Consider the following 27,730-nt stretch of genomic DNA (forward strand, 5'->3'; position numbering starts at 1 on the left):
CATCATGGGCGGCTCCTACCGTGAGCGCACCCGGGTATCCGTGGAAATTTCCACGATGTATGCAACCAAATCAACGCCGCATGCCCGGTGCCCGCCAATCAAAAAAATATCCATCGTACATTTTTCGTCCCATTGGTTAAAAAACACACGGCAAGAATCAACAGCCGCCCATGACTTCGTCGCCATCATGACTATGCGCAGCGCCTCGTTTGGCGCCAGCAGGCTTCTTATTAGTCGCCCTGCGGTTCAGCACCTTCATCTCAGGGTCCACAACGAGGATCTTGAGACGCTCGTCAATAGAGGCAATGCCGGCGACGATGCTCTGGTCTAAGAACGGCGCGTAAGTCATGACTGTACGTATGAGTGAAAAGGAAGGTCTTTCGGAAGACTTACAGAAGGTATCACGCAGGCTCAGAGCATGGTCGAACGCCCCGACGAGATCATGACGTTGAGCGTCATTGGGCAGCCAGGCAGACTTGACTTCTTCCAAAGATTTGAGCGCAGCTTTGGTCCTGAACAAGGTCGCGTAGAAGACTGCGACCGCGTTGAAGAGGGCCTCGGCGTTATTGCGCCAGGGTCGGACGTTGCGGAGCAGGTCCCGGTACACGAACATGAGTTGCCAGAGAGCGGCCCATACCGCAGGTCTGTCTTGGTCGGAGATCTTGGGTGTCTTGAGGTACCTGTCAAGTTCACTGAGGATGTCTCTCTCTGAAGATTCGAGGGCCGCGCGAGCGACGCCTCTCAGCTCCGCTTGGGCTGGGAGAGGTAGCTCCTCGGCGGCTTTGCCGTTTTGTTGGAGGAAGAAGAGGGTTGGGGCCCTGCAAATCTTATAGGCGGACTTGAATTTGTGGACTTTCTCGAGGAGTGAGAGCTTTGTGAAGGTCAGACATCATGAAGAATGAGATTAACGTCTGGGAGGTTGTCTTACCTGAGGACGCTGGCCGGAATAACCCAACTTGAGGTAGGCCCCGATGAACGACTCAATGCCGCCCTCGAAGGTGCTGAATTCCTCGGGCGACAGGGATCGCTCAGCCCACTCCAGTAGGTGACTTTGAGATAAGGCAGGATTCAAAGGACTTCTCGAGAATGTGCACCCCATGTGAGTGATGGTATTAGTCCCAGGGGTCTTGCAGGTGAAGTTTTTCAGGCAAGCTGGGAGCGCAACGCCTGTGCAGCTTCTGTCCAAGAAGATCTGGCCCTCGAAGAGATGGTCGTCAAACTCAGGTCGAGAATTCCGGAGAATATCCTTGAAAGCGTCCTCATTCTTTCGGTGAAAAGAAGTAACTGGATCACGTTAGAATTATGACAGCCTTTTGATGTTCGGTTCGAGGTGAGTCGGGTAGAGGAGGAGGTGGAATGCAGGGTGTGGTCTATCTCACATCTTCTAGAAGACCATTCTCTTGCAATGGCGCTGAAGTCTTTCCGGCTGCAGCAGATGTCCGCAATTCGCGTGGTAGAGGCATAAGCCTTGGTGCAGGTTGGACAAGTGCCGGATGCCGAGCAAGAGACTCTCTGGATGCGGCATCGCATACAGGCGCCGGTGTCTCTGACCTCGTTGATCTTATTGACATTTTGGAGGACCCGAGTTCTGGCAGGCTTGGCAGGTCCGAGAATGTCAAGTCTTGTCGGCCTGGGAAGCTCGTGCTTGTCAAGTTGGGGAGTGGTCAACCTGTCGTCGAAGCCCCGAAGGCCATCAAGATCTTCAACGGAATCCCTAACAAGGTGGTGGTCAAGGATATCAAAGCGTGGAGAGCTTGAGAGTGGAGGGTCAGGAGTAGCAGCAGATGACGTCTCGGAGTGTGAGTCTTGGGACCGGTGGGAGAGGGGAGAGGCAGAGAACATGGTGAGCGAAGGGCTGTCTCCGTCTGAAGGGTGCGACGAGCTGGATTCAGCGTCGTAGTTGTGGAAGCAGCAGGCGTCATCAAAGAAGGCAGGGTAAGGTTCCGGGCTGTTCCTCGACGTCCGGCGCAGGAACTCCCAAATATCTTCTTGATTCAACTCCATCTCGGTGATATAGAGATGTCTGAGTGGATAGAGAAATGAGACCCAGTATATTTGACAAGGGGCTGGAAGGAAATTGCAGATGCAAAGAGACCCCGGGTGTATGTACGTGATGATGTTTGTGAGTTGTTTAGGAGTGTTTGGCGCGCATGTCAACCCGACGCTTCGAAAATATACACTCCTTCTCTGAGGCTCTTACACCCCTCGACATCGCGGTCGACTTACAACTTCAACGCTCGGTGAAAAACAGGGGTTCTATTGGTCAATTGACTTGCATGTCTCCATAAATCCATAATAATCCATACCAATCAGATACCCTAAACTCACCGAGATGTCGAGATCCATCATGCTCGAGGTTCCAATGCAGCATGTGCCTGCGTTTACATAAGCAGCGGTTCTCAGCTGAAGCTGACCTGGGTGTCTTGGGTCCCTGTTCTGTGTCCGGAGACGAAAGATCCTACTGCAACCTGCTTGTGGGGTTGACTTGGTCTCACGCCTCTTGACAGTATGACGGTGAAGCGGCCAAGCAAGGGCTTGTCGGAGTATTTAAACCAGCTCATACCCACACCTTGAGGTATCCCTTCCCAGATTATCAGACTCTAGGCAATTCTCGTTTTTGGACCTATCGTCTTGGGCTGAGAGGAAAACCTGTGATGCGTGTGCAGCTGGGGACGCGATCTCTGTGCCACTCGCATGGGCATGGAACAGCCATGAGGTATGAAGTTTGATGGCCATTCTTCGACGACGCAAACTCTAAGACTCGAGTCTTGTTGTGCCACATATAGTTTGACCGACGGACCGCTGCAGCACTGTATCCATGTCCATGACGGGCGGGAATCGGCTCCATGAGCCCAATATTTGTTGAGATCCCTTGCCTCGGGACTTGGATCCTGTCGTCAGCCGTCTTTGGGTCTCCGCCGTTTGCCGTAGACGTTGACCCCACATCCTCGAGATGGATGCTTGAGTAGAGTACAGAGACAGAAGGAGAGAACAAGGTTGTCTCGCGTAGACAAAGGCGACAAATGCATTATCAATTTCTTTCTGTTGGCTTCAAGTCCCCGGACCCAGATGTTCGATAGCGGGGCAGCGCCATCTGCTGAATGGCGGGGTTGGGCTTGCCAACGCTTCAGCGCCAGGCTTACTTAGGCGGGAACGTCCCTGCGAAATCGACCGTGCACACCCTGCATTCACATACCCCACTCCCTCAAACCCATCAACACGTCACTTTTAGGTCCCAACGCTTCCCTCGGATCGCGCCATGTCGACGGCTGCTTTTTTGCGCCCCTCGACCACAGTTCTTCTTCTTGAATTCTCCAATAATGGAAACACCTTGAAATCACACTAAGATACACCCACAAGACATTCAACATGGCAGGAATCCTATCATACGTCCCAATCGTCAACAGGCTCATCGGAGACGACTCGCAAGCTATCGACATCCCTCCCGTCGAAGTCCACAACGTCGAGACCGACCCCGAGAAGCGCGCGCGATGCCTTAAGCACCTCTTGAGGGCGAACCACGCCAACCATGCCATTCTCTACCACAACCTCGAGTTTCACAACCATGCGCCGCACATCCTCGGCTCGGCGTACCTGCTCGGCGCAAACGACAAGCAGCTCCAAGACCTCTACGAGATCGAGACGAAAGAGCTGGAGCCATGGACGGAGTCGCCCGATGAGGTCACCGAGGACGACTGGCGAGACTTCCTGGGCGACAAGAGGTATCAGAGGGCATACGTTGACTTCTTTGAGGACGAGCTGGCGCTACGCTGCGGGTACGATTGGAAGAAGGTCGTGAATAAGTTCTTGTTCGAAGGCAAGGAGCCTTTGGTAAATGCGCTTATTGGTGGTCGTACGTATGTACCGAGAGAATCTCCTGGTGTCGATGCTGACCTGTCATGAAGTCGGCCACCCTCTCATCCACCTCGGATACGCATACGAAATCGACAGCAAGGAGGTTGCCATCGAGGCGCTCGGTCTTGCCACGACGAATTACAACTTTTTCCACAAGTACCTTGATCACAAGAAATACTCGAAGCCCTCCTCATTTAGCTCGAAGTCGACGTTCGAAATCATGGATAAGCTGGCGAAGGACAAGCGATTCGAAGGGCTGTTCAAGGAGCCAAATGCGGAGAACATTGAGCCGTTGTTCGAGAAGCACGAGGATCTTGTGCTGGAGTACTGGAATGCGTGGAACATCACAGACCCCGTGAAGCAATTTGAAGAGTCTCAGGAGCTGGCCGTGGCGCTGCTCGTGGCTACCGTGCCACGAGGCACCCACGCCTATAACTTCTTCACAGTCCACCTGCTGACGACGAGCCACGCCGTGCGAATCCTCATCCCATTCATCCCGACCAAGTTCCACGTGAGCCTGGTCCGGCAATGGTGGCTGTTCACCCTCGTGGTGTACATCGTCCTCCTGCGACCGAAGATCGATCCTGACAACGTCGATACGGACCTGAAGCAGCGACACTGGGGCCACGTCGAGGAGGCGGCCCTGAACTCGCAGTGGGCCAAGGACGCTCACTTTGTCAAAGGTACCTCTTCAGATGCTGAAGCAAGGGACTCGTATCTAATGGTCACAGCCATTCGTGCCATGAAGGAAGCCGCGAGGACGTGGGGCGATGTCCACGAGCGGTACCTCGCCTCTGCGCTGACGTTCGTCGATAATTTCCACGGATGGACGTTCTAAGTCAACAGTAGTCAATGTCTGAATTAACAGCATATGCCGATAACGCGGTGACCCTCGCTCGACCGAACTTGTAATTGAACGGATACGCGACAGTCTGTCATTAATACTGTACAACAGGGCGTACATATTGAAAATGAAGTTGAACTTGTAATAGTTTGTTTTGGCGGAGTCGTTTGTATGTCACTTTTCACCATGTCGGGTGTCTAAGGGGCTACGAACAGCACATAGTCACATGCGCTTGTGTAATGAACAAAATGACTATTACACTGATGATTTACATCATTAATCAAATCTTTTTGATATTTTTACTTGAACACATCCCCGTATCGACTGGCTCCAAGTGTCTGTCTCTCCAACCTGTGACACAGGTACTTTCATGTACATGGGTTCACTAATTGAGCTGCAGCCGGGCGGGACGAAGCTCGCTCAGGCACCGACGATTTAGCAGCCGATTAGTGCCCGCCCACTGTAAAGTGCCAATTAAAGTGGGGGTCCAGATTCGCGAGGCTGCAAATGACGAGGAAGCTGCCTTCACTAGCCGCCCAAGGTGCACCTGCTTGCTTTTGCTTGTTTCCAACATCCCCAGTTCGTCAACGTCACCAGCAACGACGCGTTGATTTCTACACCTGCCGAGATCATGCACCCCTCATGTTAATCTTGCCAAACGACAACCTTCCCAATGGCTCCGCCGGCCAAAAGAAGGCGGCGCAATGTCGTAGAATCAGACGATGAAGAAGACGAGCGTCCGAAGACGAACACCTTGACGAACTATCTATTTTCTTCCCCGAACTCCAAAGCTGGGAGCAGAAACGCGATCGCATCGCCGAGCCCGACAAAGACACGATCTCGAACCGCTGACACAGGCAAACCCATACCAGCACCGTCCGTCCTCCAAGCACGAAATGGATCGAACAAGGGCACCAAGAGCCCGAGTACGAGCCCAGAGAAGGCCAAGGGCAAAGGGCAGAAGCGCGTCAAGGTCGAAGAGAAGGGGAAGAACGGCGACCTCATGACGTTATTCTCCAAACAGGTGCAGCGGACGACTGCCAAGCCTAGTTCCTCGCGGACCGTACCTCTCGATGATATCGTGAGCGATCCCATCTCCGACGACGACTTTGCGGACCAGAAAGCCAGCACTTCGAGCATAGTAGGCCAGAACGCGCGCAAGCGCTTCCGCGACAACACTCCCGCTTCGTCAGCAGCGTCTTTCGCTGCAAGCCAGAAGTTCCTCAAGCCCACGCGCCCGACGACACCAGCAGCACTCGACGACGACCTGCGGCCATGGTCAGAGCGCTTTGGGCCCGTCAATCTGGACGAGCTCGCGGTACACAAGAGGAAGGTCGCGGATGTGCGGAAATGGCTGGAGGATGTTGTGAGCGGACGCTTGCGCCAGCGATTGCTGCTCCTTAAAGGTGCGGCGGGCTCTGGCAAGACTACCACGATGAGACTACTAGCTAAGGACATGGGCGCCGAGCTGCTGGAATGGAGGAATCCAACCAGTGCGAATGGTGCAAATCTTGGGTACTCGTCTGCGTCCGGGCAGTTTCAGGAGTTCCTGGGCAGAGGCGGGAAGTTCGGTCAGCTCGATCTGGATCTGACGGCGGAGGCACAGCGGCCAAAGACTGAGAAGGCGGATCCTTCAACACAGAAGATCATCCTGGTGGAGGAATTCCCAAATACCTTTTCGAGGTCATCGTCAGCTTTGACCTCATTCAGAAATACCATCTTGGACTACTTGGCGACAAACACGCCTGCACTCTCTGCCTTCGGGCGCCGGCCTTCACATGAGCCAATCACCCCGATCGTCTTGGTTATCTCGGAAACGCTGCTGACCACGACCTCGGCTTCGGCGGACAGCTTCACTGCGCATCGCCTGCTTGGCCCCGATATCCTGCGACACCCCGGCGCAAAGGTCATCGAGTTCAACGCCATCGCGCCCACGCTCCTCGCGAAAGCACTGGAGTTGGTGGTCATGAAGGAGGCGCGAAAGTCTGGCAGGAAACGTACCCCAGGACCTCAAGTGCTGAAACGACTGGGCGAGATTGGCGACATTCGAAGTGCGATATCGTCGCTGGAGTTCATGTGCTTGAAGGGCGACCAGGACGCCGACTGGGGAGCCAAGGTTGCCTTATCAAAGCAGTCGAAGGGCGCCAAGGCCGGCATTTCCATGACGAAGGGGGAGCAAGACACCCTGGAGCTGATATCCCAACGCGAAGCCAGTCTGGGTATTTTCCACGCTGTCGGCAAGGTGGTTTACAACAAAAGAGAAGAAACGCCCGCGGGGCCAAATCCAGCCGAGGTATTGCCAAGCTACCTCGCGCATCACTCCCGGCCGAAGCCGTCAGAAGTAATGGTCGACACGTTAATAGACGAGACGGGCACCGATACGCAGACATTCATCTCCGCACTTCACGAGAATTACATGTTTTCTTGCCAGACGGTACCACCAATGGATGCATCAACACCACTAGACTACGTCAATGGCTGTATTGAGTACCTCTCGGAGAGCGACCTGCTCTGCCGGTCGTCAGATATATTCTTCGGCGGCAGGGGTGCGTACGCCGGCTTTGGCAGAGACTCGGGCAGCCACGTTCTCCGACAAGACGAGATCGCCTTCCAGGTCGCCGTCCGCGGGATGCTCTTTTCACTGCCATCGCCCGTCAAGCGCAAGGCGTCTGGGTCGAAGGGCGGGGATCAGTACAAGATGTTCTACCCAACTAGTATCAAGTTGTGGCGACAGAAGGAGGAGTTTGAGAGTCTGGTCGATGTGTGGTCTACGAAACTCATGAAGGGCGAGGAGAGTGCGCCCAGAAAGGGCCTGATGGACAGCGCGAGCGCTTTCCAACGACCGAAGCAGACGGACGTCGGTAGTTGGATGGCTAAGCGCCAGTCTAAACCTGCACCGACAAACGACACCAAGACAGAGACCGATTCCACGCCACTGCTTTCACTCGGCAGCTCAGCTCGCAGAGAGATGTTGCTTGAGCGTCTGCCGTACATGGCTGCCATCGTCCGCGGCCGCAAGTCAACACTCCACTCCTTCAAACTTCGAGACATCGAGAAGGTTGTCTCGTTCCAGGGCATCGGGGCCCAAGTAGCAGACGACGAGGATGCAGAGGACGCGCCGGACGATAACATCATGACGGGGGATGCCTGGGCGACCGATAAACCGTCAGAGGAGTCGACGCCCCGCAAGAAGGGGGCCTCGATCCGGCACAAGAGTGATGGGTCGGTGGCGGGGCTGCAGGTGCAGAATTTAGTCATTAGTGATGATGATATCGAGGATGATTGAGGGGATTGTGCGTTGCAGGAAGTCATTTGTACAAAGTTTGAGGGATTGGAACTTGGGATTGAACTTCACGGCGTGGAGTTGGTGGGAAAATGGAGTTGTTGGCATCCGCCTTTGAGCGTGGGTTAGGGGTATTGTAGAGGGCTATTTGCTGATGAATACACTGCGATTTCACAGTTCTTCATGGGTGTTGGGTATTGTGCTGAAGTTACATCGTGGGGACGGCATCGTTCGAGGGGTGGAAAGAGTGATAAATTGCAAGGGTTGTTGGGCTTTGAGGCTTTGAAGGGGCACAGTCACTCTTCTTGAGTGAAGGCCGATTGGATTATGCGTATCTGTGTTAGAACTGGTCCAAGTATGAGATCAACATGCTGAAGTTCTCGCAGGGACAAAAAGCGGTACGGTTGCATGGCACTGTCAGACAAGACACTCCGCTGTCTTGACGGAATACGGGGACGATGGTGAAGGACGGCCGTGGAGGACGGCCGTGGAGGACGACGGTGACGAGGGAGACGAAGAAGACGAGAACATACTACCTACGTAGACACGGGCATTGCAACGGCCGAAGGTATAGGGTTGCGAATAGCATGGCTGTGTCCCTCTTGCTGATAAAAAGAACAGAAGCACCAAGACGATGATTGGGCTTTGGGAGAGAGTCTACCTACTGCTGTCGACTTGTTTAAATAGGTGATTTTTGAAGCGCGGTTGCCCTCTCTGGGGCTGGTTAGTGGCGTATGCTGGGTGTATATATTGAGCGTGATTTGCTTTCAAAGTGGAAGGTTAGGCAATGTAATCCGTATTTGCTCGCGAAGATCCAGCGGCAAGTCGACCACGTTGAAATCGAGGTTGAGAACCTACAGGGGATACGTCAAAGCGAAGGGCGGCTATGAAGCTTGCGTTCCCGCAGACTACTGGCCTCGCGGTATGTCTGTTTGTCATTACCGTCGTCTTGCTGGTATTCGTTGAGGCTATTCTGGGTCCGCGGATCGCCTTCTTGTTGCTAGCCCATCTCAGACACCTGCAGAAGAAGTCATCCAGCAGGGCATTACACGAGGTCACCGCCATCAACAGATATGTCCAGATACTGGCATTTGCCGTGGCTTTCAACATTTGCTTTCACGACTCTTTGCAGTTATTTATACCCACCTATTAACGACCCCCATTCTCAATCAAGAAGCCCCCTTCCTAAATCCACTCTTTCCCTGCGCCGAGCTTGGTGGTATAAAGTAGTAAGCAAAGAGGCATCTCGTAACAAGACAGACAGCCACATGTGCCCCTCTGCTAACCGCATGACGGTAGCATGATTCAGAAGGGTCCTGCCGAGCCCGAGGTTCGCATCATACTCCAAGGCTCTCTTTCGGTCACAGCATCTACTCAGGCATGTCGGGCATCTGCTTATTCTTGTATGATGCTCTAATAGAGATGGCAACTGGAGAAGAGTAGACAGACCTAAGCTCGGCATCGTGGTCCTGTTCAGAGGTTTTGGAGGTGTTGTCCAACTGCTCAAAAGTTTTCCAGTAGAGAACAACAAACTATGTCCTATTTCGTCATGGTGGAGATCACACCCTACTCTAACCGTGAAGTGATTAAAATAGTGTACAGAGATGCGGTTCGGCAACTACACTTGGAGCCACAGCTCTCTATTGCAAGTCTCAAAACGTGTAAGTGGACGCCGGGGTCTTCATTGTTGTCTCCGAAGCACCAAATTGCGAAAAACTGTTGGAGCAATCGGTGTCTGCGAATCAGCTTCCGGATTATCCCTCTTGAGTCAGAAGATGCAGGCCGTATCTTCCTGTAGATTCGCCGTTACTCTTCTCATCGTCCACCTCTGCCTTCGTCTTGCGGGTGTACCTGCAAGGTGAACATTCCAGCGAGTCCAAACTACACTCACGCAGACGAATGAACTTTTGAAGCTACATAATTTCCACAGATCTGTCCTACATCTTATCTTCTCGTCGCAGAGATTTGTCGATGCGATGTACAATTGGGTTTCTAAATGAGTTATCCGAAACAGCTGCTCCTTAAATATCGAAAAACTAAAGAACGCCCCGCTGATGGTAACTTACACACAACGTGGCTAAAGGCGAGCATCTATAAAACCTTGCGTCTTCAACAGCTCTGGATTCTGCAAAAGGAATTCAACTTTTGGATCCGTTCCCGTGCTGTCATCGATCGCTAATGACCCTCTTTGTAAGTTTCTGGCCGCACGAGCGACAACTCCTCCCCAGCCTAGAAGACATCGAGCCCTGTGTTCTGCTGCATTCATCCGCCCTCACTCGTGTCCGGTGCGTAATACTATAATGTCACGTACATGTGACGCCGCTCCTTTACTATACCGACATCCATTGCACCACCATCGACGTCATATCGAACACCGGAGCATTTAAGAAAGTCTGAGTATCATGACCAAGTCTCAGCACCCGAACGCTCGCATTTCCGGGCTGTTCAATGCATTTCCACATCAAGGTATGCTGTTTATATGCAGTCTAGCAAGCTTCTCATCGCGTAAGATTCGGCTTCAATCGTTACGCGTCACCTTACCTATGCTCTTCAATAGAGCGCCATACCTTGCACTCTTGGCCCGTGACAATTGAACTCTCTGTGTTGGTAGGTCGCTCTTTGGAATGAGATCACTTCTTTCTGAACTTCGCATTTTCTCCAACCCCAGCAGATTCCGTGGCCGCGGCGGTCGCGTCCGCTGCTCGGAAACGCGTCAGAGGGACCTGGTCAACCTCATCATCTCCTAATCGACAAATAGGTCTGAATAAACGGAAAGTGAGGACAGTGCTGAGCACCGACGACGTGAGACGAGTATGAGAGGAACAAGTCCGTCATGCTCAAGCTGGTTATGGTAGGTGTAAATGGAGTGCAGGAAATTGTCAGGGTGTTGTGTGAAAGGCAGTATCTCACAACCAGTTTTATAGCCACAATTGTCTTGGTTAGATCTCGTCGAGACTCACGGAACGCTCCCCTAAATACTGTGGCTCGAGGAGCAAAGTCTCGATATCTTATGCAGCAGCGCATACAGCACCCACGTGTCATCTTCTATAAATCTCATTTCGCCAGATACATGACTTGAAATCGTACCAAAGGAGGAGAAAAATGAAACTGGGGTCCATTTCTTCATTTCTCGCGTACTGTAGGAGCACTTCATGCAGGCTCTGGTGGGAAAGAGGTACTACCGTACAACGCCGTAACTTCTCGCACCACGTCCTCGATGCTGTACTTCATTGCCGCCGTTCGGCTTTGATACGTTGCAGCTCATTCAGGTTTCTTCTGTTAGGGTCGAAGTTGACCTTTCGTGGCTTGTCAATGGCGTGTATTTGTCTGTGGCAAGATGTAATGGGCCCCAATCTGAGCATCTCGGGGCTGCTCACGCAATAATGAACGAAGCGTCCCTACTTTCTCGTGGCTTCCAGAGGGCTTTTTTCTCACTGCCTCACGAATCTTCCGGCCTTAAATAACCTGACCAGACCTTTCGTGCTGAGGGTCATTCTCGTAGAATGTACTGAGCAACTCACCTCTTTCCACTGTGTGTCTTCTCGCGAATTCGATGAACATCTCGTTTATTTTTCTGATATAAAAGATTACTCTGCTCCTGGGTTTCATATGCGGGCACAGGAATGGCAGTTGATCTGTCTGACTTTGTGTATGCAGACCGCACTGTTGTGTCCACACAGAAGACAGTCAGGTCATCGGGAGATTGCTCACGCCACAGAAGGCCTCTGAATTGGTCCGCGTGAATTTGCAACGCTCCTGAAGTATTCATTCCGGAATAATTGTCAAGGAGAGGGACGGACCAGTGAGTCTCGAGCCTCAAGCGAGTCAGCCATGGGATCGGCTGTAGCAGGAGACATCAAATCTTCACCAGCATTACAAGGTTTTCTATGCTCTCTTAACGCACAGCCAGTACAATAAGTACTCCATTGTGCCTTGGGCTGGTTCTGGAATTCATCAATTCGTCAATCTCTTCTTAAATGCTGCCTGTAAGCTTTGCGTCCGTTCGATCTTCACTTGCAATGCTGCTACACGTAAAGATTTTTGCTACCCAGGCGGATACTTCTACCTATCTGGGCGGGTCGTCGACATCGACGACGAGGGTGACGACGACAACGACGACAAAAGGGATGGAGAGAGGAAAGGGGACAGAGACGACAGGGACAGTAGAGATGACAGGGGCGACATGATAGTACAAGTTTTCAAAAAAAGAAAATGGACATTACGCCTAATAAAGATAGTTATCCGCCCGGATAGAAAAGCTCACTGTAAAAAGCGGCTGTTCAAGGTACATTTTATGTTAACGGCCAATTCATCTCCATAATGGCTCATGTCCCCCATCTCTAGATGGTTTCCTACCCTCAGAATTCCTAGAGCATTCCGAGAGAGTCCAGCATTTGGTTACATCCTGCCGCTGTTTCTCTTTCCTCAGCGCTTATTATAGACAAATGCCCAGCAGAGCATAAGTTTCCATGATGACCGATGAGCAAGCTCAACATTAGGGGCGACATGGATGAGACGGAAGATATCCGCTGGACCTTTCGAATGAATCCGCGAACCTCACTACAACCATCAGTAGCCTTGACCTTTTCGAAGTTTCAGACTCCGTAGTCTTAAGTATAGTAGTTAAAACAAAGAAAAACCAGTTGCGGGCTTCCATCGGAGATCTGCGCTCAAGCCCATCCTCGCCGAAGCTCTCCTGTCGGGTATGTGCTGGCGAGGAATCAACCGCGTGAACATCCGCCGTGCTTTCGGGTATATAATGTAATTCCTCAGTACTTCAAAGTTACCGCAACAAAATTTCAGGGACATGATCTTCTGGCCACGTTCCGCTGTGAGAGGAGTCCCTGATGTTTTGTTGTGCTCATCCTTCGGTAAGAACGTGGATTGATGCTGAGTAGGCAGTGGGTGATCCCAACAAAATCCATTATTGTCGTTTCTTATTTATTTTGCTTGGATAGTTGACTGCCACTCACTGTGAGGTTACACAAGAAGCAGCGAGCTTCAGAAGTTCTCGGACCCTCTTTGCTTTTTTGTTTTGTCTATCTCCGTGCATAGAAACAGTCTTAGCCAGCATCAACTCTACAACATCCAAAATGAATTCCAAACCAGAGCTCAGGATCATATCGATGGCACCAACACAAGTAACCTATAAAGCCGACGCAGCAATTCCACTGCGTGCTTCACGGTCTCTGGAACCCAAAATCGGCCGAGTCGTCATGAATCTCGTTCCTCTCCTGCGCCGGCAAGAGCAGTCGACCAATGTGGATCACCTCGGTTGGCATATTCGTAAGAGCATCAAGGTGAAGATTCCATTGAGCTGAGCAGATGAAACACTTCAGCATAATACCATCAGAGAGCGAGAGATGACAGAGAACGCCAAGTCGCAGAACAAGATACTTGAAGATCCTTACAAGGCGCCGCCTCCCGGGTTTCGCAGGAAGACCAGAGCCGGATATGAATCAAGCAATCAAGTCATGAACCAGTAGCCGGGCGCCTCCACCACAATTTGCGGGTGACCGGAGACAATATAATGAAACTTACTATATACGTAGGCAACACATGTTCCAGCGTTGGGAAGTCGCCGTAAGTTTTGGCCAGAGCTTTCACTACCCTAGCTTTAGAAGATGCGTACCATGATAAAGCTTGTCCAAGCGATGTGGCTGTGACTAGTATAAAGTCAACTCCATACTGATTAAGAGCAAACCCCATAATCCACCTGCGGTTGTCGTAACACTGGGATCTCAGAGGCGTTCTAGCTCCACCTCGATTCTTTCAGAACATTGAAGCCATGGCGTTTGGGCATGGTAAGCATGGAAGACGTATCCAGAAGCCAGCCCATAACAATCTCTTCCCGTCGTCCTTGGTCGTCTGCATCAGGACCGTATTCATATTCCTCCCGCAATCACTAACACCGCTGTGCTGCACCTCTCAGCGCACCTGTGGAACAAACATAGCCAGCGTAAACTTATAGTTGCTCTTTTCGACTGCCAGAAGATATGAAAACGGAGAATGAATGCCTTTCATAGACGACGACTCAAGTTGTGGGGGTCTTATATAAACCTCAGTGGAAGTCAGGCTGCGGCGAGATAAAAATATATGCATGGTCCCTTTGTTGAATCTGACTTAGAGAGACAATGCTCTGATCAAGAGGTGCGGTCTTCTTTCTTTCTATTCACGGTGACAGAGCCCCCTCTGGAGAATCAAGGGCTACCTACGGATAGCATGTGCAGCGTCGCCAACCACGATCGACGTCCGCCATCATCCTCTCTGTCGACTTTGTGTCTTCATCCAAATAAACGTCTTGCTGCCAGTGTCTGTCTTTGAATGGCGGGGAATGCTCATGTGTATAAGATTCAGGGCACGAACGAGATCTCATCGAGATGCTCTTCTCAGAGTGGAACTCGAAGCTCTGTCCACATCCTTGCCTGATATGCAATGCTACCATGATCAGTCAAAAATATACTTCTGACATTGTATGCAGATCAATCTCTTCGCCTCGCTTGAATGAATCATTCGGCCGAGTCCGGAGGTGTCGCTGCCGTTGAGCACCACATCATGCATCATGTGAGAAGACTGAGCAAGGATCAGCTTTACGCCGTCGCAGAATATTTAAGGACTAAAACTGTCGCGTTATTTATCAAAAGGTAAATAGAATAGTCCAATGGCCTTTAACTGGAGTTCTGCTCGAAGCCCCTAAGTCTCGTCATGCCCAAACACTTCGCACCCTACGTCACATGCAGCCAAATCTCAGACATAACCACCACAGCCTCCAACCTAGCCGCCTCTCTTCCTCATCTTCTATCTCAGTTGGTACTTCTACGTGTTTGCACGGAATAATCTCCCAGCCACCGCCAGCTCCTTCCTTGCCCCAAACCTCTGGCCCTGTCTGATCCGGCCCAGTAAATAAGTTGAGCAGCGCCCCGAAACAGTGTCCAGTACTGCAAATGATAATGAAGACGTCCAAATCAATCGCGCTCAGAACCCCCCGAGAGACGAACTTTTCTGTGTTATATGATGCTTCAGATTCTTACATTGCGTTCTTGCCTGTTCGCTCGTCACAAGGGGAACTGCGAAATGACCAAAGGATGTCATTTAAAAGGCAGACTCCGTTGCAGTCTTTGAGCTTGAGAGCCAGGACAATCGAGTAAGAGGCCGTCCATTAGAGCATTTGATAGACGTGATCAGCCAACGAGTACAGTTGCATCCATCACAAATACATGCTGCTTCCCCGTACACATTCCCCATCCTTGGCCATCGGTCCCCGGTTTCGTCCCCCCTTAAAGTATGCGCCATACTCGTTTACGGGCTTGGGATATCGGTAATGCTGGTGCGTGTCGTTGCACGTTAGATTGTCATACTCCGAAACTTCATGTCGCCGCTCAGATTATCGAGTTATGGGATTTTGACATAACGGATCAGTCTGTTGATTCTTGCTTAATGAGTTTCCAATCTGGATCGGTCCTGTTTTATACTCACAACCCCTTCTCTTCACTCACTAAGCCTGCGGTCAACGACTGGATCGTGCCCCCCACAAGGCTTGCTGCCCGCCATCGTTCCGAGCCCGGTCAAGACGTCAGAGCTAAGTACGTCTCACAATGGTATAAAAGCCAGAACTCCATGTTTCAGTCCAAGTTCGGCCGCAATCATTTCTGCCCATATCAACTTGTCTAAGATACACCAGGCAGGCTACATCATCACTAATCCCAAGTCAAGCACCGCCTACTACACCATAGCGGCAGAGTCTACCACGCTCTCCGGTGTCCTTCACCATCGTAATCCAAGATCATATCGCTCCCGAATCATCCCGTGACAAAACAAACCTCGCATCGTAGGGTAACTTGTCTGTCATCGAGGGTTCACTCTTGGCTTGTGTGTTGAACGGTCGAAACATCCCGAGCACACGGCACTGTCGTCGAATGAAAAAGTTGCCCTGGTGGAAAGCGACGGTCATGCCTGGTTCTGCTTTATACCAGCTAGCTAGCAGACTCAACCCCTCAATCTCTCCTAATACCACGAGTCTATCTCCCAGGCTAAGATACTATAAAAGACACATGCCGGTTATCCTGTTTACCACACAGCAATTGCGCGGTCTCTTTCTGGTATTGAACCTTACCATCACATGGAAACAACAACACCCGTCCGCAGACTCAATTGGCGCCCCCCCTCTGAATGTTGTCAAAACCTCAGATCGTCTGCCGCCCTCCAGCGTCTCCATCAGTCCGGTTGTATCAGGCAAGAATATACAGGCTCTTAGAAACTAAACTTCCTCACGACAACTGGCTTCAACGGCCTCGGTCGATACTGGGTCTCCGAGAACATGTTCGCCATTCTTAACAGCACATTTGCAACGAGCCATGGGGACGTAGACGGCTATGATTGTTGCTCGACAGATTCATCCTGGATACAACATCGCATTATATACCGCGGGCCTTCACCGTGACAGCATGTGTCACAACTTTCATCAACCCAGCTCACGGAGAGCGCCCGAATGATCTCACCAAACACCATCCTCGTTCTCAAGAAAGCATTCATACGCGGCAGGTATCCCTCAGCCCAAATCTCAACATGGTAGAAAACCAGCTGTCCATGGCTGTTGTACCCTTCGCACCAATAAAGAGACACATTGTCCAATTCAGCCTCTCCACATAACTTTCAACCCAATCCCCGCCAAATCATCTCTATCAAAAGAATCCTGTAGTCACCTTCGCCTCCTCGTCTTTCGTCACCCTTCGTCAGCCTCTCTGGCGTACCCCCTCCACGTATTCGCTGCGGATCAGTCCTCCAATAAAGTCTCCCGTGGGAGAAACCCAAGCGCTCGTGTTCATCATGCTGACGAGCCATAGTACAGAGGAAAAGCCCCGACATTGCACAACTATTGCGAATGGATGTGATTGCTGCAGAACCATCGTACCCCCCCTCGACGTGCCCAATATATACCTCCCACTCACCGCACCATCGCCTCTGTCCTTCCCCCTCAAGGCTAAAACAACTCCCAAAAGAGCCCAGGTCACCAAGACCGCCTTTCATCTCTGGTTCTAGGCCGCCAACTGGAGGTATATAAGCCACCCCATCTGTCCCGAAGGACTCCTCGACCAAGCAACAAATGATATTCAATGAATTTCTTATCCTTCACATCGTCTGCGAGACGAAGACTCGAAAAGCGCAAGCCAACCCGCGAGGGAAACTCATCAAACCCCCAGCGAGATACTCGACTACCGGAATCTGACGTATGTTCCCCGTCGTCGTCAAAGCCCTCTATTGCCGTATTATTCGAGACGAATCCACGGCCCCTAGGCGCGTAACACCGTGATGCCGAGTTCTCAGACTCTCCAACAACGCACACAAGTCCTGATTGATACACCCTGCTTGCAAGAGTTGAAGGGAAACTGGGCCACACAGTCGCAGCATTCTCCTCGCGCAGACTCGCCGTTCGATTGTGACTTGCACATCCCCCACACTCCCCAAACACCCATCTTTATATCCCCCCGGAAATCCGTCCCAAACTATCCCCACCCCCAAGAATCCAGGCAAACAAACAACCAGCAGTGCTATAAAACATCCCGCACGTCTCTGAGTCTCGATCTTCACAAGGCAGTTTTGCCGTATCCCATATGGTTCGCGATTGCTCTCAGGTTCCCAGGTGTGGTCCACCACAAGCCAACCCCCATCAGTCTTCTAACCCGTCCTAAATGAACCTGATCTCCTTCACCCTGCCTCAACTTCATCTCCTCTCTCCTCTTCTATCCCCGGCTTATACACCCCCCGTCCCATCTACCCACCGAGTCTCCTATCCGAAAGGCAGCCTCAAGCCAGCGGACAAATCCCAAAGCCCTCAATTCACATCCAAGATGACACCACGCCAACAACCCATATCTACAAACTTGCAGAGACCTTCGGATTGGGTGCTTGAACAAACCATCCTCTCCCTCTGACAGTCTTTATAGCCCGTCCTGTCCCATCAGCCTCCCCGCAGCCTTCCATCCCTTCCCCATCTAATGCCCCATCCCCAGAGACAAGTATAAAACACATCGGTTCTCCTGCACCAAACACTCCACCAAACCAACAATGGCAGTATTGAAAGATGCTGTGGATCCAATTTAGGATACTCTCAGCGACAAGATCACCACCGCATCCGAGCAGCATGACCCCCATCTTCCAATCAAACACATCCCATATCCCAACCGAGCCCGCCGTCCATCATCTCCCCTCTCATCTCTCTGCAACATCCCTTCCGAATACCCACGCAAAATCCCCCTTTTCAACATCACCACCCGCCTACCACCCTCGTCTTAAGCCGGCCGAGCAGGCAGTAAACTTGGGAGGTAGCATTCCTCGATTGACAAATCAGGTTACCATCTTCTGATTTCCCGCCGCGTCAGCCAAATCCTCCCCCCGAACCATCTCTTTAATACCCAACCCACCTGCTTACTAACCTCTCCAAGGCCCCCTCACTCATCTCATCTCACGTCACATCACATCGCATCACCATAAACACCAAGCAAATATACTCTCAAAACTTGAATATGACCCTAAAGGCCTCGATTACTTCTCTATCAACCTCTCCCCTCCCCTTACTTCTTTACTTTCCCTTCCCAACTATGCAATGTTTTATGGTATCCTCCCTATCCACCCCCTTCAAAAAGCAACGCAAATGAAATTCCAAAAATGTGTTCTTTTCCCCTTTCCTTATGCTTCCTCCGGTTCTCTCGCAATATGGACGTAGTCGTTAAAAATACCCCAGTTTCTTCCTTCTCTCTCCCTTTTTTTGGTGTTGAAAATGCAAAACGATTGTGCAAGACAGCAAAGCCCATCCAAGCTTCGTCGTGAAAAGACCATGCGCGCTGTGAAATGATTCAAGAAAAGCAGAGCCCCAGATTATGGTTTTTGGTGGTATAAATACACCCCTCCTCACATGTACAAGAGTCAAAGACAGGTCCGCCTAGAAGAACTTGCCCTTCTTCTTCTTGGCCTTCTTCTCCTCCCCGCCGCCGAGGATATCGTCAAACGTCATGCCTGAGTCGTTGCTGTTGCTGTGGTGGTTCGTCGTGTCGACTGACATATTCCGCAGGTTCGTCGCGGACGGCGAGCGCGGCATCACCATGCTCAGCGGGCGCGAGCCGGCCGAGCTGCTGCGCGCGCTGCTGGCAATCCGCGACGTGCGGTCGCCCGGCATGCCCATGCCCGAGGGATCGTCGAACCCGACGGGCTCGAGGCCGATGATGATGCTTGAGCGGTGCGCGTTGCGGCTGCCGAGCTGGCGGCCGCCGGGGGACGCGTTGCGCGGGCGGAGGTGCGACTGCGGCGATCCCGGCGGCGGCGGCGTGCCGAGGCTCTGGGGGCTGCCGACGATGCCGTCCGGGCCAGGGAAGACGGGTCGCGGCGGCTCGAGGGGCGACATACCTGCGTCTTGGGGTGGCGGGGCGGCCGAGCCGCCGAGGCCCTCCCACTCCTTGGCCGCGAGCCAGCAGTGGCTGCGGTGGTGGATGGCCTCCACGCTGAACATGACGCTGTCGGCGGAGAGCTCGACGTAGCCCGTGCCGCCAGACACTTCGTACCACATCTTGCGCACGTGGCGGGCGTCCTCCATCCAGGGGGGGTTGCCGACGGGCGGCTCGCAGAGGAAGTATTCGACGCCCTCGTTGAACTTGAGGTTGGGCGCGTCGACCGTGAGCATGGGCAGCGACTGGATGACGACGTAGAGGAAGAGCCAGTAGCCGATGCGCTGGTCGGCGAGGTCGGCCGCGTTCTTGCCCTTGCCCTCGTGCTGCTCGAACTCCTTGAACTCGAGCAGGAACGGGATGTTGATGCTGTTGGCGTCCCAGTTGTACGCCTTCTGAAGGATGAGGGTCAGCTCGTGCTCCTTGATCTTGCGGTCGATCTTGGCCTGCTCCTTGGGCGCGAGGGAGTCATAGTTGGCGTGGATGGACTTCATGGTGGGCATCTTGGGCACGTCGAAGGGGACCGGCGGCAGCACGGGAGGCGTGGAGTTGTCGAACTCGAAGAGCATCTTGCGCAGGTTGACAATCATCGGGCTGTCGGTAGACCTGCCGTCGTCGTCCGCGTTGCCGTCAATCACTCTGGTGGTGATGTTGTCGCGGTCCACGAGCAGGTCGTACAGCGCGCACATGTCAGAGTACAACGCCTTCAGCACGAGGCGGTTAAGGCCGCTCTCGGAGAAGGGGTTCTTCTTGCTGCTGGCCTTGGGGGGCCAGGCGCCGAAGCTGGTCTTGTAGTAGCCCAAGACGAAGGACCTCATCTTGTTGAAGTACTTCTGCCACACCTTGAAGCGAATCGCCTTGAGCTCGGGGTTCGACGTCGAGCTGGCGATGCCGGCAAAGAGTGACGGGAACTCAAACTGCTCCAACCTGACATTGACGCTGTGCTGTCTGTTGACGAGGTCCAGGTGGGCGCGCTCCAGTCTTTGTCTCGTGTACGCGGACACCTGCTCGAACAAGGGCGAGTGCAATTCCATGATGGCGGTGTACTTGCCCACCGCGTGCGCAAACGCCTCGTTGTACAGCTCCATCGATCGCATGCGCTCGCCGAGAATCAGCGACTCGAGCGTCTTCTCGCGGCTGTGTCGCACATCGGCCAACGCCAGCTGCTCCATGAAGAAGCCGAAGCTAAGGTCGACGGACTCACCAAAGGATGAGCCGTCCATGTTCGTGAAGCCATACTCTTGCAAGAGCTTGGAAATCTGGCAGAATGCCGCAAATGTCGTGGGGTGCGCCTTGGTAGCGACAAGCGGCTGGCCGGTCAGGAAGGCGAACAGATTGCGGACGGCGATAAGCCGGTCGAGGTCGGCGCGGAGCTGGGGACCCGGCGCGAGCTGACCGTTTTGCGTGTACTGCGGGGGCGTGGCCGGCAGATACAACCTTGCATCGCCGGGGCTCTCCTGACCTTCCAAAGGCGGCGACACTGGCGGGGAAAACGCGTCATCGACCGAGAGGCTGTCCCGACCACCAAAACTCCTGCCGCGGGCACGGCCGGTGGGAGACGACATTTCCGCCTGGATGAGTTCATTGAAGATGACCGAGTTGATGATGGAGAAGCTGGGAACCTTGAACGACGGTTGGCCGTTGGCGGATTTAGGTTGGAGGTAAACGTAGACGTTGCCGCTTTCGTTCCACAACTCCGGGACCTGCCATGCAAATTAGCTCCCGTCCGATGTTGCGCAACACGTGCGTGAAAGCTTACCTTTTCCGCGTTCAATAGGAACGATGTGTTGTAATCGCCGACCGTGTCCTGCGACAACACCCAGGCCTGTGAATTCTGGGACTTTCCGGTGACGTCCTGCGAATTGGACCGCGATCTTCCGCCGCCAGGAAGCCAGCTCCTCCTGAGGCGACCCCGTCTCTCATCACGGGTCGGGCTTCCGCTGCCGGTAGAGTCATTCGCGGCGGAGCTGCCAGTGTTTGTCCTGCCGCCGGGCGGTTGCGCAGAGGTGCTTCGTCCCCTCGAATCAGGACCCGGGGACGTCGATCGCAGACCCAAGAAGGCCATGGAGCCTCTCCGACCCTGGTGGAAGGAGCTGCTCCTCTTGCGCGGCTCGTTGTTCTCTTTTCTGAGCTTTCCGGGCGACGCCACTTCGGGCCCTGAGACGGCTCTCGGGGACGGCAGGTGGGTATTGTCTGCCGGGATCGGGGGAGGTGTCGGGAGGTTCTTCTCCTTGCGCAGTTTCGCCGGGACCGGCGGAGGCGCCTGCTGAGGCGGCAAGGGGGCGGCCATTGTGTTTGGTGTTGTGGGTGTGGGAGGTTCGGGGGGGGAGATCAGAGGCTGCTCGACCTGGGCGGATGAGATGGCTTCAGAGTCTAGCGGTGCGGGGATTCTTGAAGGAACAGGAGGCGGTGCATCAGTAGGGGCAGCCGGCGGCTGTGGGTCGAGGGATTCAGCGTCCGGAGGAGCGATCCCAAGGCCCAACCCCGAGCTCGTCACTGGCCGGACGGTGGGATTTTCACTCGTGTGGTATGAGGGCGCGCTGTCGGAGGGCGAGGTCGGTGAGTCGTCGGGCAGCGGTTTGCGGTGAATCGGGACCTGCTGCTGCAGCTGAGGCGGCGGCGGGGGAGGATGCGCGGGTTGATCTGTTGGTTGGACGATGAGCGAGGGGAACAGAGCAGACAAGCGGTTGCCCCAAGATCGGGACTTTCTGTTATTGGGAGGCCTTGTTGGCGCGAGCACTGGCTCGGCTGGCTTCTCCCTCTCTTCAACAACCAGGTGGTCTCGGCCGTTCCGCGTGGTAGGTCGTGTTTGTGACTTGAGGTCGGTTTCGGTGCGGGATCGCTTCGGGGAGACGGGAGGCTGCGGGCGAGAATAATTGTCGCCGGTGTTGTAGGGGTATTGAACGGCTTCTCCGTATACTTGCTGGTCGTGTACGGGTTCGGAGACGCTGTGGTGTCTGTGGCCGCGGGAGGACTGGGGAGGGACGGGGTCGGAGAGATTGGTTTGAGAAGAAGAGAAGGAGAAGTGGCCAAAGGATTTAATGGTGGCACGAGAAACCGACAACTTACTCGACGTCATGCTGGGCAACATGAACTGCGTCTTTCAGTCTTGCTTAGTCTAGTTTCCGGCTGAACCTGGCTTGTGTGACACCTGCTGCGGCAAAGAAAGAGGCGAGGGTATCGAAATGGTTGGATGTGGTTGAGGCTGGACCGAGGCGATGTTAGAGAGCTCCGAAGCTGGTGTGGTCTCTCTCGGCACCCAACGACTTTTTTTCTCTCTTTCTTTGCAGCTTTCGACAGACAGGTACAAACAGTTTTGGTCCAGACCAGAAGTAGGCAAAAGCAGACTTTCGGGTGGCAGGAGGGCGGACGGGGCGGACGGGTATTATGAATTCAAACAAAGGGACCACGGACGTGGAGGACGCCCAGGGCCAGGAAACGAGTCGGCGAGTGCGGGACTGAGACCACGACCGGGACTAGCTGGTGTGAGTGTGTGGGAATGGATCTGATGGCGTGCACAATACCCTTGGACCAAGGTCTTGGGTTGTTTGTGTGTATACTGTACCTAGTATTTGTGTGTACGCGGTAGTAAGTAAGGTATTGTCGAGCACAGGCACAACCTAGACCATGAACATGCTCGGATCTAGTGTGAGAGGTAAGACACGACACAAGACGCTGGATCCCTGGTCGGGTGGACGTGGACGGGGACGGGACTCGGGAGAGATGAGATGGCGAGAGAGGGGGGCGTGTGAGTTGAGCGAGGTGAGGTGAGGCTGGATGGAGGCTTCCGGGAGTCGAGGAACGGGACGAAGAGAGGAGAGCCTACCTGGGAGAGGAGAGGAGGGGCTCGGCTGCGGGTTGTGCTGTGCTGTGCTGTGCTTTGCTTCCGTGGTACTGATGAGCTGAGCTGAGGGAAGAAGCTGCGTAACCTCAAGCGGGCTTGGGGATTTCGGTGGATGGAATGGAGCCCGTTACGTGTTGAGTGGACTGTCTGTACTGCGTGCTGTTTGCTCGCTGTAAGGGACGTGGGAGGGGAACGGGTTCGACGGTTCGTTACGGATTGCTGGTACGTAAGTCGCGAGGCGGCGCCCAGGTTCAGGTACAGGAGCGTGGACAATGGCACGACAAGGTGAGGTGAGGTGAGGAGGCGTTGCTTTGCCTTGCCGTGCCTTGCCTTGCCCTCAGGTGGTCACCGATGAGCTGGTGCTGGGTCGGTGGTGAGAAAACTGCCAACGACGTGGACCAGGGCGGTACGTACCTTGCCCATCGTCAGCCAAGGGGGCCAGGTACATTGATCATGGCGGAGGGATGGGCGAGGATGCATGTTCCAGCAGGGACAGCCCTTGGAGCAGTGTCGATGCTTCCCTCTCTGCATTCATCCTCTTTTTTTTTTTTTTTTCTTTTCTTTCCTTCCTGCCGTTTTCTCCAATGGATGGATGCACTCCGCAATGTAAAAGCGGGTTCACACGGTGAATCGGCGCAGCTCTTGCAGTTCTGCGTCCCTCCGGATACTGTACGCGCCCCACTTGGTCTGTCCGTTTGCGGTACGTACCCCATCTCCTCGGACGGTCCAGCCTTAGCGTGGCATTTTTAGGGGGAAAAAAAGATTCGCTGGAGGGATGACGTTTTGCGTGCACTTGCTGCTGCAGCTTGAGAGGGACCCCACACGACGGCGTCCCTTCTCTTCAGTGAGTGCCGCGCCCAGGACTCTGTGCAGTTCCCAGGACTTTCTTACGGATGTTATTCCGCAGGCCAACACCTCAGACTGCGAGGCGTCCAGGGTGGCGCAGGAACGGTCGATGGGGGTGAACCGACGCAGGACGTTTTTGCTGGGAGGACATGGCCGGTTTGGATCGGCAGTCGGAGGACGTGGACGTTTGAGGCTTGACCAGCGTCAAATCTTACTTTGCGGTACGACTTACGAGAGCAGCTCAGCAGAGACATACAGGCTCGAAAGATGCTGCCCTAGGGGCACTGGGAATAATCCATCCTGCATGGGGGCAGCCGACAAGCCGTTGGAGGAGGGCGTTAGCCTTAGCTTTAGCATCCAAGGAGCCTGGGTGCACCGTCGATCGGCCAAGATCAGTAACCTCCCTCAGATCCATTACGAGCCCTTTCATCACGGGTCGCGAAGTGAGCAACTCCGCTAATCATTGGATCTCCCTCGTGTACGGCGGTAGGTACGCGAAAGAAAAAGACGCCAACCCCTCAATGGCAAAAAGGGTCACCCTCTCACTCTCCCTCCCGAAAAGGTCTTCAGGTGAGGCATGTGGATGCTTCACTGCGTACCACCACCAGGGTGTTCAAGTCATGTGGCCTCTGTTGTTGTCTGCGCGAGAGAGAGAAAGAGGACAAAAGGGCAGGGTGTTATTCGTGTGCATCATGAAGCGGAAACGAAACTCGCGCGCGACCGGGGTTTGGTCCAGAACACTAGGCTTCTTCTCGCGGAATCGTGCGAGCTTCCAGACTTTTTTCAGAATTCAGCGAGTGCAACGCTGGGTTACAGCAGCAGCAGCACAAGTCCCGACCCCGAGAAACCGGGTCCACGGGGTCCTGTCGCTGTCCACGCAGTACACATGAATTCCTTGGGTCGTATCGTCGTCGAGTTATGCCGGTCCGCAGGCTAGACCCCTCACTCGTCGGGTGCTTTGCGTCACGGCCGTGGCGGCGGCACCAGCAGAGTCTATTTTCTCGTCCATCAACAAACTCAACATTGATTGCTATTGCCCGGCAACTTCTTAGCAACAAATGAATCCCAGACTCTTCTGCTGTCCCAGACTCTTCTGCTGTCACCTAGTATAGCTTTGCTTTTTCTTTTTTTGATCGGTTCAGTTGCCATTGGCGATGGGACATTGTAGGTGAAACCTTGCATCACCTAAATGCAGCGTTATGCTAAGGTACCGCTAATATCCCCTGTCCTGTCTACCCTTAGCTCATCCGACCCAAGCCGTTGGCGCCTGCCTGAATCACTCCCATCAAATGAGGGAAAGAAATATAATAAAACCAGTTGCACGGGGGAGAGAAACAAGACTCAGCCCAACGAGCGCAGAAACCCCGTGCAACACTTGATTGGCCATCAGACCATCGCAACGACTTCACTCAAGGAAAGACACGCCTTGTTGCACCCAAATTACTCCATCCGGGGTGGCTGAGATCGTTCCTTCTCCCTCTGAATCACGGCAGCCTTACCTAAGCCCTCTCTGCTTTACTCCAGGCAGGCTTCATTTCAATCTTGATGTATCAATTCAGCCGAGGCAAAGGGCAAGGCGAACAGGCCCCAGCAGCTGAACAGAACAACAGCCCAGCCCAGCTGACCTTGCAGCAAACTCGTGGCTTCAATCTGACTGAGACTCACTCTCTGACCATCTCTTTCAACTCTGACATGCATTTCACATTTATCACATACGCAAAGAGCGTCCGGCCTGGCCTTTGCGAACCGGCGGTCGTCTGGCTTCCAATTGACTTTCAGTCCAATGTTTCCTCTGCCTGCCTCCCGCTCATGCAGCCAGCATCCTTCCCAGTTCAGCCCAAAAAAAGAGCGCATAACAAGAAACATCCGACGACGGGAAACCAAAACCCAGGAACCTGTTCGTGCCCAGCAAGAGAGCCCGAAACTTCCTTCCCGCTTCGTCCAATATGCGCACATGCAATCCACGGCTTCCGCACGGGATATCCCATCCGTTCGATCATTTTGCGCCGTGTAGATCCCAGAAAAAGAAAGAAAGGAAGGAGGGGGTGAGCATGTCGGCAGAATCAGACGCAGTGACGTGATGATCCCCCAGCAACCAAACCCATCACCCATCACTGCTTTCTTCTTCCCGCACATCGACACAACATCCAGAGCACTTTTTACGTGATCCCAGCACGCATCGTTGGCAACGAAAGTCTGATCACCACCAGCAGCCCCCCCCCCCCTCGCCGTTTCCCTGTTTCCCCGTCTCCCGGACGGTTTCCCGGCCACCGTTCATCGATCTCGGCCTTACTTTTCACCAAAAGAAATCCTTTTCCTTGGTTTTTCCTCGGTCTACAAACATCCAAACAACGAACTGTCTACTCTGCTTTGGTTTCCCCGAATCTACCTGCTCGGCCTTGACACACACACGGCTTCTCTCAACCACCCGCGCCGAATCCGAGGTTTGACAATGGCAAGCCGGTCTCGGCCTTCCATTTCCCATTTCCACCAAGCGCCATCCCAAACTCCCGGGCCCCCGAGTACGTGTGTATGTGTATGCAGCTCTTGCAGGGGCGAATTATTGGGTGGTTTTTTTTTTTTTACGACCTGCAAGACGACAGCGATTTGGTGCAACAAAGGGGAAAAAAAAACCCCCGTATACGCAACGCCCCCCAGTCGACCAAACTTGCACCACTTACCACAACCGGACACAAGGTTTCTGCGTTTAATTCTCTACTTCTCTTCTTTTGTCCAACCCGCCCCAAAAACGACTCATCGCATCGTTCCGAAAAGTATACCTAACTAGAGAACCAAACAAAAAAGATGTGTATAAAAATAGCTCCCTACCTCGCGGCGCCTCCCTTTCCCCAGTCGCGCGCCCCGTCCCACCACACATCCCATGTCACACAAACCCGCTTTCGGTTCCCAATCCTCCTCCCACTTGGCCGTCGTCCGCCGTTTATTACCACCAACGGGCAGGCAATATTATCGACAACGCAGAAGGGACACCACTAAGAAAACACATCAAGGTGCACAGCCACCCACCACCACCCCTCCAGCAGGACAAAATCGCCTTCCGGCAGCACGCAGTCCGTTCAGATCTCGCCATTCGCCAACGTGCGCGTTCGAACCGCTTCACTGGATGCCGCCGCTGACTACGCAGACGCTTAGCCTCCAACACCGGTCTTCCTCGCCCGTCGTCGGGTCCTTCTAGCGTCGATGCCAACGGCCTTGGCTCTCCCACATCTCACTCTCGCCTTCGCCCCCTCTCCCGTCCTCCCGCGCTGACCTCATCAAAAACCCGGCCCCCAAAAATGCCGTCTCACGCCGCTCACCCGTCCAAGTCCAACTGACCAACCCCGATCGCATCATCGTAGCATCAGAAATACACGCATGAGCATATCCCTCATCGGTAATCCTAAAATGAGGCTCTCGGAACCCTCCCGCATCTCGCGCTTGCCTGCCTGCCCGCCGCCCCCCCTTCATCGCCCAGCGCCGCATTTAATTCTGGAATTGATACCCACAGCCCACCCTTCCCTCCCCAGAAAACACGACCCTTTTCCATCCATCGTCCAGGGTATGCCCACCCCTTTCTAAGATTTTTTTCTTGCTCAAAAGGCAAAACAAGACAGGGTTCA

At 53.6% G+C, this 27,730-nt stretch overlaps 4 protein-coding genes across 4 annotated transcripts; 2 read left to right on the forward strand and 2 right to left on the reverse strand.

Moving 5' to 3' along the window:
* Positions 1-157: 157 nt before the first annotated feature.
* COL26b_005079 (uncharacterized protein) lies at positions 158-2,004 on the reverse strand (the record flags this gene model as incomplete). Its single annotated transcript, XM_053177935.1, has 4 exons — positions 158-327; positions 394-871; positions 929-1,284; positions 1,533-2,004. 4 exons carry the CDS (start codon positions 2,002-2,004, stop codon positions 158-160), a joined length of 1,476 nt encoding a protein of 491 aa, XP_053038055.1.
* A 1,365-nt stretch (positions 2,005-3,369) lies between these two features.
* COL26b_005080 (uncharacterized protein) lies at positions 3,370-4,693 on the forward strand (the record flags this gene model as incomplete). Its single annotated transcript, XM_053177936.1, has 2 exons — positions 3,370-3,853; positions 3,906-4,693. The coding sequence occupies 2 exons, from the start codon at positions 3,370-3,372 to the stop codon at positions 4,691-4,693; spliced, it is 1,272 nt and encodes a 423-aa protein (XP_053038056.1).
* A 679-nt stretch (positions 4,694-5,372) lies between these two features.
* Positions 5,373-7,985, forward strand: COL26b_005081 (uncharacterized protein; the record flags this gene model as incomplete). The annotated part of the gene is made up of 1 exon (XM_053177937.1): positions 5,373-7,985. The coding sequence occupies one exon, from the start codon at positions 5,373-5,375 to the stop codon at positions 7,983-7,985; it is 2,613 nt and encodes an 870-aa protein (XP_053038057.1).
* Positions 7,986-18,921: 10,936 nt separating this feature from the next.
* COL26b_005082 (uncharacterized protein) lies at positions 18,922-22,499 on the reverse strand (the record flags this gene model as incomplete). Its single annotated transcript, XM_053177938.1, has 2 exons — positions 18,922-21,123; positions 21,180-22,499. 2 exons carry the CDS (start codon positions 22,497-22,499, stop codon positions 18,922-18,924), a joined length of 3,522 nt encoding a protein of 1,173 aa, XP_053038058.1.
* Between the last annotated feature and the right edge of the window lie 5,231 nt (positions 22,500-27,730).

Source organism: Colletotrichum chrysophilum (genome assembly GCF_026319265.1).
Source record: "Colletotrichum chrysophilum strain AFK26 chromosome Unknown scaffold_33, whole genome shotgun sequence".
In the NCBI taxonomy this organism is placed as follows: Eukaryota; Fungi; Ascomycota; class Sordariomycetes; order Glomerellales; family Glomerellaceae; genus Colletotrichum; species Colletotrichum chrysophilum.